Source organism: Microtus pennsylvanicus, chromosome 5, assembly GCF_037038515.1.
Source record: "Microtus pennsylvanicus isolate mMicPen1 chromosome 5, mMicPen1.hap1, whole genome shotgun sequence".
NCBI lineage: Eukaryota > Metazoa > Chordata > Mammalia > Rodentia > Cricetidae > Microtus > Microtus pennsylvanicus.
The window spans coordinates 73,470,750-73,486,431 of NC_134583.1; the positions used below are offsets into that span (position 1 = coordinate 73,470,750).

General features: G+C 48.0%; 1 protein-coding gene across 2 annotated transcripts in view; it reads right to left on the bottom strand.

Moving 5' to 3' along the window:
- Nucleotides 1–379: 379 nt before the first annotated feature.
- Cpxm2 (carboxypeptidase X, M14 family member 2) overlaps nucleotides 380–15,682 on the bottom strand; it is a 114,196-nt gene continuing 98,893 nt past the window's right edge. The window contains exons 11-14 of one of the 2 annotated variants that reach the window (XM_075972538.1): nucleotides 13,924–14,221; nucleotides 7,843–7,982; nucleotides 5,552–5,651; nucleotides 380–1,688 (exon numbers count right to left, since the gene is read on the bottom strand). In XM_075972538.1, the coding sequence (XP_075828653.1) occupies nucleotides 1,435–1,688; nucleotides 5,552–5,651; nucleotides 7,843–7,982; nucleotides 13,924–14,221 (792 nt within the window). In that variant the 3' untranslated portion in view covers nucleotides 380–1,434. The remainder of the gene's footprint in view (nucleotides 1,689–5,551; nucleotides 5,652–7,842; nucleotides 7,983–13,923; nucleotides 14,222–15,682) is intronic. The other variant, XM_075972539.1, reaches the window with a different exon arrangement.

Here is a 15,682-nt window from a genome sequence, read left to right on the forward strand (position 1 = left end):
TACACATACCACGGCATGCATGTGACAACCTTCAGGAGTCAGTTCTTTCCTTCCACCAGGTGGTCCCTGGGATTAAACTCTTGGCTCGGCAGCAGGCACCTATTCTAGCTGTGCCATCTCGCTTAGTCCAGAAGTGAAGACTCTTGAAGAGATAGTGGTTAAAACCCAATGACAGATTTCTATTTTCTGAAGTCACATGCTCTTAATTTGCTAACTGAAAAACAAGACACCATGTGGCCATGGCTAGTCCAATTTCGGAGGTCCACTGAGCGCGCACAATAGGGAGGGTATGGGGCCAGTGACACTGTGCCTCCCCTTGGGCAACCAGATGGCTATAGAGGCACTGGGTGCTGCATACCCACATGGAAAAACCACATGAGAGGCTCTTACCATTTGCTTTATTTTTTTTTATTCTCCCCAAGTCAACGAGGCAGCAGGATGAACAGAGATGAGACACACTGTTCCCTCACACGATGGTTCAAAAACCTCTTCTAAACTGATGTGTTCCAGAAAAATCCTAAGCTTGCTTTCTTTTCTTCATCAGAGTCGACTGGAAAGACGTGGCCTTCCATATGCTAACCATAACTCCCCTCCTGACGGGGGCCAACTTAGAGCTTTCACACCCAGGAGACAGAGAAACTCTGGGTTGACCTCCCTCAAGCTCTTCCCAGAATGCCCAGGCTGACTGCTCTGGCCTCCTTAGCAAGCCCAGTCCCCTGGCTCTCCCAACCTCAGAGCTAACAGAGTAGCAGAGGGTTTAAGGACTCTCTGGGAACCCAACTTGCATGCAACAAGCCCCTCAAGGTCTGTAGCCCAACGATCACTCTTGGATGCTTTCCGCTTCTGTCCCCTCTTAGGAAGACAAGCTTTGTTGGAAAGGGCAATAGAGCTGTCTCGGGACTCAGCCAGGCTCACTTGGTAATAAATGCCTCTATTGTCAATTGAAAGTAGAGTGTGTCTATAGCGGTTTGGATTGTCCCCTGGGGCCAGAGAGGATGGATTTTCTTAGGCTGCCTGAGAGCATCTCAGACGATAACATCTGGGACAAAGGGTTCCCTGGGTGCTGCAATGTCAACTGTGCCTTTTGTAAATGCACTGGTGAACTCAGATGTCACGCAAACAGGGGGAAGCCCTGGTTTCCCTTCCCATATAGCCAGGGGGTATGTGCCTTTTTCAGCTTGACTCACTAAATTTCCTCACTCCCACCAGCCTTTCTCCACTGCTCTGTCCAAGGTATTGGGATAAATGAGAACAAAGGGAAGAAAATACCCTAAGCTGCCGGCCCTCCCCTTTGGAACCAGCCAAGCCATGTCGGTATGCTCTGGGGTGTCTCTTGAATTACAGTCAAAACAACAGTCACAGCCTGCTACAGAGTTACTAATGGAGTGTATTTCATTTGCATAGTCTGCCGTGTGTCTCAAGTATCCGAGAGGGTCACCCACGTTGCCGCCTTTTTCGTCCCCGCAGCTTCAGGCGCCTGGCAGGTAGGCTGACAGGCTGCTTCCCAAATGTCTCCATGATTTCTCTTATCCTAGCCAGGTTCGTCTTGCTGAGTATGAAGTCACACCGAGTGGCCCCCATGTCGTAACCAACCATGCAGTTCTTGGAGGAAGAGACGAAGCCCTCTGCCTTGGCAGTGACCACGTATTCGCCAGGGTTCAGTAGGCGCCAGTAATCCCCGTCGCTGGCTGGGAAAAGAAAGCAGGGGTCCTCAGAGCAGATCCTTTGGAGCACAAGTATTCCCAGCTTCAGCGCATGACCAGCCTAGCAGAGAGGGCCCTGAGCTCCCATGCTCAAGTGCTTAGAGCACTAGGGAAGCCAAGGTGTTTTTCTCCTTGGCAGCTGCCTTAATGTTTCAACAGGAAAGGGGAGGGGTGTAGGCTTCTGCAGCTCAGGAGCAGAGCTGGAGATGAGACCTCCAGCAGTTTTTCCTATGTGATAGTACAGGGCATTTGTTGTAAATGTGAGCTCACAGACATTATGTCCTTGCCACAAAACAGCATTTTGCAAAGTCAGCAACTCACAGCTTCCTGGCTTCCCTCTGCATAGTTATGAATACAGAAGAATTACTTCTAAAAGGGGAGAGATTCTAAAAAGTTCAGTAACAGACTGCCCAGGAGATGGCCCTGGTGCCTGCACACTGCTCTAGCCCTCATTCTGTGGCCATGGAGAGAAACTTGGGAGCCGCAGGAACAGTTACACAGGGACTCAAGGCAGGGCAGGGACGCAACAATGCAGTAAAAGGCCCATGAACACTAGCAAGCTGCAGGCAGGGCTGAGGAGGAGCCCTGATACCCAGTTCTACCGCTGGTCACTTACCCATGGGTTCCTTCCTTAGCTTCCTCTGGGTCAGAACAACATCAGGCAATGATAGACTTTGGGCTTAACTAATTCCCCATTGAGACCAACTAAATTCACTTTCTCATGCAGGCATGCCTGCTGGCTTCTCTCTCTTTCTCTCTCTCTCTCTCTCTCTCTCTCTCTCTCTCTCTCTCTCTCTTTCTCTTCTTTTTCCTTCCTTCCTTCCTTCCTTCATTTATTTATTTATTTGTTTGTTTATATGTTTATTTTGGTTTTTCAAGACAAGTTTCCTCTGTGTAGCTTTTGAGCCTGTCCTGGCACTCACTCTATAGACCAGGCTGGCCTTGAACTCATAGAAATCCGTCTGCCTCTGCCTGCTAAGTGCTGGGATTAAAGCCGTGCTGGCTTCGTATCCACTCATCTCCTTTCAGCTACTCTATTCACCGACCATACTCAAAGGAGTGATACTGAGATTCAGTTACAGATGGGTTACAGGACAAGACATAGGCACTAAAGGATGCCATATCTTCACACAGTGGCTAGGACAGGAGCAGAGGACCACTCCTACTCTCGAAGACACTGTATTTTAGAAGGAAAGTTGGGAGAGCAGAGGACATGTGGAGGACACAGTTTGCTCAACATGGCTCAAGAAACTCAAGGATGCAGAGATCCTTAAAAGGAGAATTACATGCCAGGCTGACTGTCCGACACTACTCCTGGGACCGCTCGCTGAAACATCTCTGTCTACATATCTCCCTATCTATGTACGCAGTGAACCCAGACCTCTGCACGCCAGACAGGCTCTACCACTGAGCTATACCCCAACCCCATGTGGAGTGTCTTATTTGATGGAAAACCTGCATTCCCACTAAAGGAAGGCACAAGGCAATAACTGATACCCTTTGAGGAGTTCTGTCTCTGTATGTGTGTGTTGACATGCATGCGTATGTGAAGGGGCTCATGCATGTATGTGTGTACATGCAGAGGCCAGGGGTTGAGTCTAGTGTCTTCCTTGATTGCTCGTCACTTTGTTTACTGAGTTAGGGTCTCTTGCTGCAGCTAGAACTCACCAGTTTGGCTATTGTAGCTATCCAGCTTACCCCAGTGATTCCCTGTCTCTTATTCCTGAGTGTTAGGATTATAGGAGACGAAGTTAAACTGAGTCTCAGCATTTACACGGATGTTGGGATGCAAACTCTGGTCCAAATCCTTGTGTGGCAAGTGTTTTATCCACTGGATCACCTCTGCTCCTTTTCCTGACTCTGAACAGACACTTTGTAATCCTGTTCTCTCCTCTGGCGCTCCGCGCCTTTCTTGCCTGTCTCTGTATCTACCTGCTGCATTTTTTACTTGGCACTGGTTACCATCTGTAATATTTTTTTTTCTCCCTAACCATCAATTGCAGGTCTCCTCCACCAGAAAGCATACTCAGTGGACAGAGACATCTTTGCCACCGTGGCTGTAGTTCTTGGCAAACGCTCAATGCCCAATGAGCCAAGCCAAAAGGAAGAAGGAAATGATGGTGATCATGTTCATATCACAGAGTCAGAAAAGGAGATATTCATTCTATAATATAGAAGTTTCCACTCCTGAAACTTCTTTCCCTCTGCCTGGCAGATCTCTCAGAAGCTCATGGACAATGTTTTCCTACTTTATACCCAAGGCTCTTGTTATTTCTACTTCTTCCCCAATGATACTTATCCTCTAACCATGCGTTGGAGGACATAGAGGGAACCATGGCCCGACTTCTGTCCCATCACACAACTGACCTCGTGTTCTGGAGTAAACAATTCATGTAGCCACCATGCATGGTTAAAACTGCGAAAGCTGCTTGTCACTTATGGGGTAAAAGGGGGCACCCCAAGCCTAATAAGTGTTCATTCATTAGCCACTCAAATTGATATCTTCTAAATAATGACAGCACATGCAATCCTAACCCAAATGTGCTCTATGAAAACTCTTTCGGCTTAATGCCTCTGTTTACATTATGCCAACTTCTCCTGAAATGAAGCTTGTCAGATCATATAAGCCTCAGACAAAAATCAAGGCAGATTCAGCACTTCTGGGGAGCATGAAAGGAAGGAGGCCCGTAAAGAGCCGCACGTGGAATATGGAAGGCATCTGCCCAGAGCAAACACTGGGAAATTATTTATAGGAGGAAGTGAGGGGTTGAGATGCATTTCCCATTAGCTTGTCCAAACTGTCTGCCTGATTACAGGGGCTTGAAATTCAGAGCCCATTAAGCAAAGCATTCTCATCTAGGATTACAGTGCCCCAGGGCCTTTTTTACCTCCTACTGTGTAAAGCCCCTGTGTTTTCCAACATTGCCCACCAGGCACTAAATAGTGTAAGGAATGGTCAGGGCTCCTTTAAGAAGTACTCTCTGAAAGGAGCGTTTAAGCAATATTTAAAACGCAGAGCCCACATAGGACTAGAACAAATGGCCCCCTCTTTCATTCATAAGGATCAATAATCCTGCTTGATCTCTAGAAAATTATGGGGACTTGGTCCATGTCCATTGAATTGACGGATGGATGGACGGACGGACGGACGGACGGACAGACGGATGGATGGATGGGCAGATGGATGGATGGATGGATGGATGGGCAGATGGATGGATGGGCAGATGGATGGATGGGCAGATGCATGGATGGATGGATGGATGGATGGATGGGTGGATGGATGGATGGATGGATAGATGGATGCATTGGCAGATATATGTATGTATGTATGTATGTATGGACAGACAGATGGATGAATGAATGTATATATGGGTGTTCATAAGGAGCTACTGGGTACAAATTTCCATTCAATACTAGTAAAACCTTATGGACAGTGGCTGTAATATCTAGGGCAAATGGCAGAAATCCCACAGAGAGAAGCACTTTGGTGACTAAGGGGAAAGAACAATGATACCCCACACCAGTCCCTAACTACTCAGAAGCTTCCATTGCAATTGGAGTTTAGATCATTGCTCCAGACTATCCCAGGAAAGGGGCAAGAAGAAGCCAAAAAGCAAAAAATCCAGGCTTAAAAACCCCATTTGCAGGGATCTCTTGGGGAGCTTTTAGAAGATGCTGATTCAATCCTAAATAAGAAGTTTCTACATGAGTGCCCCATGCTAACCAACTATGCCACTGGCACTCTGGTGAAAAAGTTTCTGAAATGCCAATCATGAGAGAAGCCCAAGCAACACACTGCAAGGAGCAGGTATTGCTTACTGAAGCAATTTATGCACATTCATAGATACCTGTCCGGATGTCATGGTTAACCCCTTCGACGGAAATGATGGCATTTGGGATCCCTTTTCCATGCAAATCTCTCACAATGCCTTTGATGCCCCGATGAACCTACGGCAAATGTGAGACACAGTGCATCACCAGCCAGCTCTAGACAGCAACAGCACAAGGAAGTAGGCAGTGCAGGTAACATCAGTCCAGCCCTCACCAAGAACATTCCAAGGGCCACATCTGGTTCAGTATGCACTTGGCTCTACATGAACTTTGCAGAATGTTTTGTGGCCCATGAGCCAGAAAGTTTCTCATTGGAATCAAAATCCCCCAGAGATGAAAACATATGAAGGTCTGAGAGTTTTATTAAAATATCCCCACTAGGGCTAGGGATGTAGTACTACAGATACTACAGATGTACAATGCCCACCCAGCGTGCATGAGGTCCTGGTTCCAGCCCTAAAGCACTGAAAAATCAAAGCAAAAAATCTCTGGAAACTAGAATTTGATTTTTCTTTTAATTAATTTATTTTATTTTTAGACAAAGTCTCATCATGCAGCCACAGCTGGCCTGGAATTTTCTGTAGAGACTCGACTGGCCTTGATCTCAAGACAACCTCCTACTTCTGCCTCCCAAGTTTTGGTATCAAAGGCTTGTACCACTAGCTTGAAACATAATTTTTATCAGGCATGCTTGCTTTGAATTTTCCTAGGTTCCATGAACTTAACAACAAAGGAGTTAGAGACAAAGGAACCAGGGGCCATCAGAAAATGACTGCGCTGGAAGCTGGGAAGTCATGGCATATGCTTTTAATCCCAGCACTCAGGAGGCAAGAGGCAGGTGGATCTGTGTGAATTCAAGACCAGCCTGGTCTGCAGAGTGAGTTCTAGGCTGTTAAACAAAGAAACCCTGTCTTGACAATCCAAAAAGAAAAGAAGAAAAGGACTGCTTTGTCTAGAGCCCATTTACTGACCATGTCGTACAACACACACTAGCCAGAACCTGTGCCTCAGTCTCCCTGTCTGTAGGATAATGCAACAATCCACGACGGCTCAGCAACTTTCCAATGAGAGTCTGGGCTTATTATCGACAGGGGCAACTTTGAATAACTCAGACCACAACTTTAAAACTATGTTTTACAAAGGAAAACTAGCCTTTCTCATGAGGTTCCAAGGCTGAAGCAGAGGGTGGACTCACAGCTTCCTGAGATGAAGAAACTGGTTTCTACCCTCTGTGCCAGGAATCCTCCTAGGACCCTTGGAGGGCAGACTCAGCTGTAAGATCCAGATGCCAGCCACAATCATCTGTGCAGAGATGCAGTCAAAGCACCAGAAAGTCGGTGCCTGTGCCAACCACAGTCATCTGTGCAGGGATGCAGTCACAGCACCAGGAAGCTGGTGCCCAGTGCCAACCACAGTCATCTGTGCAGGGATGCAGTCACAGCACCAGGAAGCTGGTGCCCAGTGCCAACCACAGTCATCTGTGCAGGGATGCAGTCACAGCACCAGGAAGCTGGTGCCCAGTGCCAACCACAGTCATCTGTGCAGGGATGCAGTCACAGCACCAGGAAGCTGGTGCCCAGTGCCAACCACAGTCATCTGTGCAGGGATGCAGTCACAGCACCAGGAAGCTGGTGCCCAGTGCCAACCACAGTCATCTGTGCAGGGGTGTAGTCACAGCACCAGGAAGCTGGTGCCCAGTGCCAACCACAGTCATCTGTGCAGGGATGCAGTCACAGCACCAGGAAGCTGGTGCCCAGTGCCAACCACAGTCATCTGTGCAGGGATGCAGTCACAGCACCAGGAAGCTGGTGCCCAGTGCCAACCACAGTCATCTGTGCAGGGGTGTAGTCACAGCACCAGGAAGCTGGTGCCCAGTGCCAACCACAGTCATCTGTGCAGGGATGCAGTCACAGCACCAGGAAGCTGGTGCCCAGTGCCAACCACAGTCATCTGTGCAGGGATGCAGTCACAGCACCAGGAAGCTGGTGCCCAGTGCCAACCACAGTCATCTGTGCAGGGGTGCAGTCACAGCACCAGGAAGCTGGTGCCCAGTGCCAACCACAGTCATCTGTGCAGGGGTGTAGTCACAGCACCAGGAAGCTGGTGATTAGTGTCAGCCACAGTCATCTGTGCAGGGGTGCAGTCACAGCACCAGGAAGCCGGTGCCCAGTGCTAGCCACAGTCATCTGTGCCGGGGTGCAGCCGCATTGGCAGCAAGCACCATCCGACCTTCCCACGACTATGATTCTCACAGCCACATCCTGTTTCTTAGCTAGCTCCTCTCCTCCCAGTCACGCGCCCAGCATACCTGTTCCATGAACACAATCAGGGACTCCCGGTTATTCTCCCACTCCTCCGGCAGCTCACTCTCGTGCGGGTATTTATCACAGCCCACATAGATGGACAGCTCAAAGCAGTTTGTGTGGAGGTAGCTGAAATCATTCAGACCTGCCAAGTCAACCAGACATTCGAACTAACTTAGGCTTCGAATTGCATGGAGGCGGGGTGGCAAGAACGTTCAAGAACATTTAGAGGTCTTCAAATGAATAGGGAGGCCATAAAAATCTGCTATGGATAAACACAGAAAGCCAAATGTGCCTGAAAAGCCACCATTAATTACCACCATGGACTAAGTGTTTAATTCTCTGTATTTGGCAGCTATACGGGTCTCAGACGAGAGCTTGAATAGTTCCCCATTTCAGTTCATTAAGACAGCTATCCGAGTCACAGCCCATGCTGTCTGCACGGTCTTTTCTGTGTATCTGTCTTCCTGCACCTCTAACGTGCCTCTCCATAAGCTGCGTCCTACAGGTCACTGCATCCTCCCCACAAGCTCGGCCATAGCTCAGTCTCACAAATAAGACAAGTGAGGCTGCTATCAGCAAAATGTGGATACAGGATTCCTGTGTCTACAAAGGGCCATGGTCTAGATTGGAGCCATTGCGCTTGTCTCCAATACTGTGGCTACTTGGTAACTGCCTGGCTATCCCACCTACCCAGTGAGCCCCCAAAGCAGCAGACCCGCATTCTGATGTGCAGATGGGAAGCTGCCGTTCTGGAGTATGACTATCCCCATATGAGCTTTCTGGGGCTACTGTTACATATGACCACATCCTGGCTTAAATAAGACACTCATTCCCATGGGCTGAGAGGCCGGAAGTCCTCAGGTATGTGTGTTCCCTGCAGAGTCTTGTGGGAGCCCCCTCCCTGTCTGCATGACTTTTGCTGGCCTAGGCATTTCTTATGTCAATAGCTTGAGTCTACAGTCATCTGTATTTGTTTTTTCCTCTTTGGGTCCATTTAAGGACACTACTCACTGACGCAGGGCACATCCAGTAACAGAGAATGAACATCTCCAGGCCCTTAAACTGCATCTCCTACGACTGTCTTCCCAGTAAAGTAACAGTTACAGGGGCAAAGCAATTACAAAAGAGACATGCTGTTTGGGGATCTTTCTCAAGTCACTACACTATCAGTATTTGTGAAAGGAATACATTATTATCACGAGGGTCCCATGGCATAAAGTAGCCCAGCTCTTGGGGTGAGTGGGATCTGCGGATTGGACCTAAGACGTTATCCATGCTCAGCACTGAGCCTGCTCTCCATGACTGAGCTTCTCCCTCCTTCTCCCTTCTCGACATCTCCACCTCTGAACAGGAGATATCTACCAAGCTATGCTCGATATCAGTAGGGAAAGCACCTTTTCCAGGCACAGGGAGATCCTCTAAGGGGCCCTCCCTGCTCTCTGAGGGTCAGTTCTAGAAGGTGGAAGCTGGGTAACCGGCTCTGTGTGGACTGAGGAACGTGTTCTCCACGTGGTTCCCCAGCTCAGCTCTCATACGGTCTTTCTCCCTTCCTGCCCTCTATGAAGGGTCTTTCCTTAAAGTCAGACTTTGGGGTATTAACCCACTGTGCCACCCTGGCAACAGTACTTAACCTTTAGTAGCTGAGCTCTCTCTACTTGGTTTCAGACTCCAGACACTTCAGTTTCAGCAACTGTGACCTTGAGTAAATCAGGGACTAAAGGGACATGATGGGACTGTACTCAGGGACACAATGGGACTGTATTCAGGGACACGATAGGGCTGTATTCAGGGATACCATGGGACTGTATTCAGAGACATGGTGGGACTGTATTCAGGGACACTGTGGGACTGTATTCAGAGACATGGTGGGACTGTATTCAGGGACACGATGGGGTTGTATTTAGGGACACAATGGGACTGTATTCAGGGACACGGTGGGACTGTATTCAGGGACATGGTGGGACTGTATTCAGGGACACGATGGGGCTGTATTCAGGGACACGATGGGGTTGTATTTAGGGACACAATGGGACTTAGTCAGGGACACAATGGGACTGTATTCAGGGACATGGTAGGACTGTATTCAGGGACACAATGGGACTGTATGCAGGGACACAATGGGGCTGTGCTCAGGGACACCATGAGACTGTATGCAGGGAGCCCTTTACGAGGACAGGCCAACTCTACATCGACTCTTCTATCAACCTACCGCCAGGAATTACTGAGGACATCTGGGAGCAGAGCCACCTAGTGCAGGTCTTGACTCTTAGGAGGGATTGGCTTCCTTTAAACATAAAGGTGTCATTAGCCTCACATTTTTAGGCTCCGTGAGTACTAAAATAATTGTGATCATCAAAACTGTGGAGTGGATCTTTTTTCTTTCTTTTTTCTTTGTTCAAGAATCTTTGAAGTATTAGAAGCCTAAGACATGCTGGAAGCTGAAGACATGCTGGAAGCCGGAGACATGCTGGAAGCCGAAGACATGCTGGCAAACTGATAAGAAATTTCAGCCTGAAGCGGCTTGGGCCCATCCATCTCTGTCGTTGACACCCTGCTCTCCAAGCGAGGCCTTGCTCAGAGTGTTCCACACAGAAGGGCTTCGACAGTGAAAGATGTGTCTTTCCCACCTGTCCAGAGCACCTGAGGAGCAGGATCTTCCACACTGCCTGAGAGTTCTTCCAAACCTTCACCCTGGCAAAAGGCATCCTTTCCAACCCTCTCTGTGACTGAAGTCATTCCTACTGCCCACAGCACCCGCCCATCTCGGGACTGACAGTGCAAGTCTGCAGCCAAGAAGAGCAAGTGGAGTTCAAAAGCACAGGCTGCCCATGCTAGACACTTTGAAACGGAAATAGCCTCACTCGTAACTGCCCCACCCCCACCCTCTGCACACTCATTGACGTCTGCAGTGCAGGGCAATGAGTGAGAAAAAACAGAATGGAGAGACTGAGGGGGAGGGGACGAAATCAGAGGTCAGATTTCTTTAATCTACAAAGAATGGAATCTTCCGAGTCCATCACAGAAGAATGACGGAAAAGAATCAAGCGAACATGTGGCTTTGCTACAAAGTCCCCAAAATAAGGGCAAGCAGAATTGGGTGAGTGAAACGTCTGATGCTGCCTACACTAGCTTGCAGCAGCCTGCTTTCATGATGTCACTATTAACGGGATGCTGTCACTCAACTCTGTCTGTTCGCAACTTAGTCACAGCAGAAAAAACCAAAATAGTAGCTTTTACTCAGAGATTCTTGTAGGTATGTCTTTAGGGCTAAACCTGAACTTTTTTTAAAAAAATGCTTTCTTAATAGGAAATGTCCCCGATAAATACAAATCGGTGTTTTTTGTTTTTGTTTTTGTAATGGGCATGGTGCAAAGTCATTGCAGAGAAAGAATTATCTCCACTTGGATTGCTGCCAAGACAAACACGGCATCCTTTTTGACATGTTTTGAAGTGACTATGGGAACAATTATTTCTATTTTTGCTTTCTTTTCCAAGAGAAAAGTATACTTGAAAAGTATTTGAAGACTGAATTTATAGTAAAGTAAAATACCATGGAAACTAGTGTGTGGAATGGAGAACAGGGTAGGCTCAGGACATCACGGGGTCTTCTAGTTCCCTTGGAAGGTGCTGTGGTAAAATAGTCTGACGAAGTGCAACTGGGAGGGTCCTGTCTGGCGTCCAATTCCAGGTCCCAGTCCAACAAAGCAGAGAGTTCGGAGTGACTGGTCATAGCCACAGTCAAGGGCAGAGAGAAATGAATGCATAAGCATGCATATCGACTTGCTTGGCTATGCTCAGCTCACATTTCCAGAGACACCTACCTAGGGGATGGTGTTGCCCACAGTGGGCTGGGCCTTCCCACATCCATTAACAACCCATCCCGCACACATGTCCACAGGCCAACCCCATATAGACAATCCCTCACAGTAACTTGAGGCATTGCTCTTCTCCCATATGATCCACAGGGCTCTCTGATTGTTGCTAAGTGATTTGGGGGTCTCTTGGGAAAACCTCTCCAGGCCAATGTGCAGGTTGTACACAACAGGCATTGACATATATCATTGGTGACAACTGGGTGACTAGCCAGTGGACAGCAGATACACATAACTATTGCACCACATGGAAATCTCAGGACCCAACTTGGTAACGGCACACCTCAGCCAAGATGAGGTTCACAGTCTTGGACAGTCCCCCAGATCCTGGTAACTGAGCACAAAGCCCTAGCTCTGGCACCACTGTGCCCTGCCGCTTTCTCCCATCCGCAGTCCTGTGAAATCTGAGTAACTCAGTGGCTAAGGGCAAGACCTAAAACATTCCACCTCTATCAGTCTCTCGCTTGGGCAGAGTCCCTGCTATCTCCAGGCATTCTCCTTCATAAAAATGAGTAAGCCCCACCTACCTCTGAGAACACAGTAAGGGTTAAAGACTAGGCGTTGGGGAGTGCTGATGCTTTGGAAGCCACTGATGGCAGTCATACTGAGCATAACAATGAGAGGGAGTATGATAGCTCATCAGTTGTCAACCTTACTACATCTGAAATCGTCTAAAACCCAAGCAACTGGGCACACCTGTGATGGATTTTCTTGACTGGATCATTTGAGGTGGGAAGACCCACCATGAATCTGGTCCACACGTTCTGATGGGAGCCCACATGGAAGAAGGAAGCTTTTGCCTTTTGCCTGCTTGCCCTCACTCTCACTGACAAGTGCATCTATCCTACTGCTGAAGCATCCCTCCACTGGTATTAGAACTTATTTCTTCAGGATTCCAACACGGACTGAAGACCACGAGCTCTCTGGGAATTCCCTGGAACTCCAGTACCAGACTAAGACTGAACAACCACCAGATTCTTGACCATTATGTCAGGAGAAAGAGCTACTCAGACTACAGCCTGTAATCAACTCTAATATATATATGTATATTAGAGTATATATGTATATGAATATATATTAGAGTATATATGTATATGAATATATATTAGAGTATATATGTATATGAATATATATTAGAGTATATATGTATATTCATCCTATCAGTTCTGTTTTCTTAGAGAACCCTGACTAATCTGCAGAGGGCATATAGAGGAGGGATCTGGGAGTTAACTTTGGACTAAAATCTATGATTGTTAATATTACCAACTTGACAGAACCTACAAACTAAGAGAAACACCCCTGGCTATGTCTCTGAGGGATTCTCTAGATTGGGTCAATTAAGGTGAGAAGACCTTGGATATTACCACATCATAGACTGGATTACTGGGCTAAACAAGAAGGAAAAAGATAACTGAATATCTGTATCCATCAGTCTCTACTTCCTGACTATGGATGCAATGTAACCATGCCTCACATTCTTGCCATAATGGACTGCATCCTCTACTGTGAGTCAACGACCCTCTAACACACACATACATACACACACACACACACACACACACACACACACACACACACCACTACCACCACCACCACACACACACATACACACACACACACCCCACTACCACCACCACCACCACCACACACACATACATACGTTTCCCCCACCTCCACCAGCCCCCACACCACCACACACACATACACACACCCCAGCACACATACACCACTACCACCACCATACATACACATATACCCCCAGTCCCCCCCATACACAACCCCCAACACACACATACACGCATACCCCCCAGCCCCCCACACCACCACACACACATACACACACCCCCAGCACAATACACCACTACCACCATCACCACACATACACATACATACAAACCCCCAGTCCCCCCATACACAACCCCCAACACACACATACACGCATACCCCCAGCCCCCCACACCACCACACACACATACACACATATCCCCACCCCCCATACATACACAACCCCCAACACACACACACACACACACAAACAGTACACATACCCCCAGCACACACACATACACACACACACCGCACATCACACCCATACCCCCTACTCCTCCCACAGTTGCTTTTTTGTATTTTGTCACGGCCACAGGAAGAGTAACTAAACTACCATCCACGGCCATTAGGGACATGATGTAGACTGGCAGATCTTAGACTTACTTCCAGCCACCGTGTGCCAGGAAGCCCCGTTGACAGTGCCCTCCTCCTTCTGAAAGTCTTCTGTGTGGCACACTCGCCTCCTGGCATCCGTCATGAGGCGGTGAGTGGAGGCATAGGAGTATGCCAGCCAGCGGAACACGTGATCATCCGGTGTTGGAGTGTGCTCCTGCATCTTCCACAGGGACCGCACCATGTCATAGGGGTATGCCACCACTAGCTCACCCCCCTGCAGGTTACCTCCCAGCACAAAGGGGATCTTCTCCATCCAGGCAATGACAGCTCTGGTCTCCATGGCCACCTGGGAGTATACAAATTTAACAAAGAGAAGGAAATTGCTTCATTGCCCTAGCTTTCAAAAAAAGGGAAATGGTTTTTTTTTTAAAAAAAAAATCAGGAATTTTGTTGAATAATATTAGTAATATTCAGAATCTCAAACTGTGTCCTGGGAAAACTGGACGTTTTAGAAGCGATGGATAAAAAAGGGACAGACAGGGAAATGCTCAGTTTCCACAGCAGGATATTTTAGTAAATACTGAAGCGGGGTTAAAGCAATATCATCCTGTGATTCTACTGAACTCCTGGGTTAGGAGTCTTCACCCACAGCGGCAGACAGCAGAGAAAGACACACGAGTTAGCTGACGTCTCCAGATGAAAAAGGCACACACCCCAGAACCCACAAAGCTGAATCTCACCAGACCTCTAGCTGAGGCATCAGCTGACTTTTTCTGCAAAGGGCCAGATGGTGAATATTTGGGGCTTTGTGGGCCAGGCAGGCTCTGCCACAGCTACTCGACTATGCTCCTGTAGCAAAGAAACACCATGCACAAAATGCAGAGGTGTGCCAACCGAGGCCACTTGGGAAAGCAGGCCTGCGTGGGCTGTAGTTTGTGGACGTCTGCTCTGTCTAGTCTCTGCCAGTCTTAAAGTCACTCTCTGTTTCCATAAGATGGAGAAGGACGTACATGCATCAGAGGAACACAGCCCTGGCTCCCAGAGGCAGTGAGGGCAGCTGCTCATACACAGTCAAGGGTGACGTGAAGATGTAGGCAAGACAGGGAAGGAGAGGAAATAATGGAGGGCAGTTTGTTCAAAGATGTAAAATGACTTTAAAACAATAGAAAGGAATGGGCCTCCTTTGAATCAAGGTTTAAGCAAACGGGAGAAGGGTAAAGTGAGGTGAGAGCGATGAACAGGGAGAAGGGAGTTCACTGATTGGTGTAAGAAATGAAGTGGGGACAGTGGTGGTGCTCCCCTTTAATCCCAGCACTCGGGAGGCAGAGGCAGGTGGATCTCTGTGAGTTCAAGGTCAACGTGGTCTACAAAATGAGTTCTAGGACAGCCTGTGACACAGAGAAACCCTGTCTCAAAAAAGCAAAGTAAAACAAAACAAAAAAATAGGAACTGTGAAATATACCTTGCAATATCAAGAAAAGTCTTATTTGGGGCTAAGGAGGACTCTGTGGGTAGAACTGCTTGCCTCGCAAGCCTAATGACTGGAGTTCAGGTCTCAGAACTCACTTAAAATCCAGATGTGGTAAAGGAGCTCCCTGGAGTTTAGAGACGCCTGTTGAAACGTTTACAAATGAAATGACAAGATGACATGGTGTCTGCTTTTGTTAGAGTGGGGAGAGATGTCTGGGTGGAGGAAGCATGTGTCGGCACACGTCAGCGCCGACAGAGGACTTGTGAGCCCTCTGTTTCTCCCTTTACTTTTGTACTTTGACTTTTTATGGGGAAAAGTTAAAAAAGAGGGAAATGA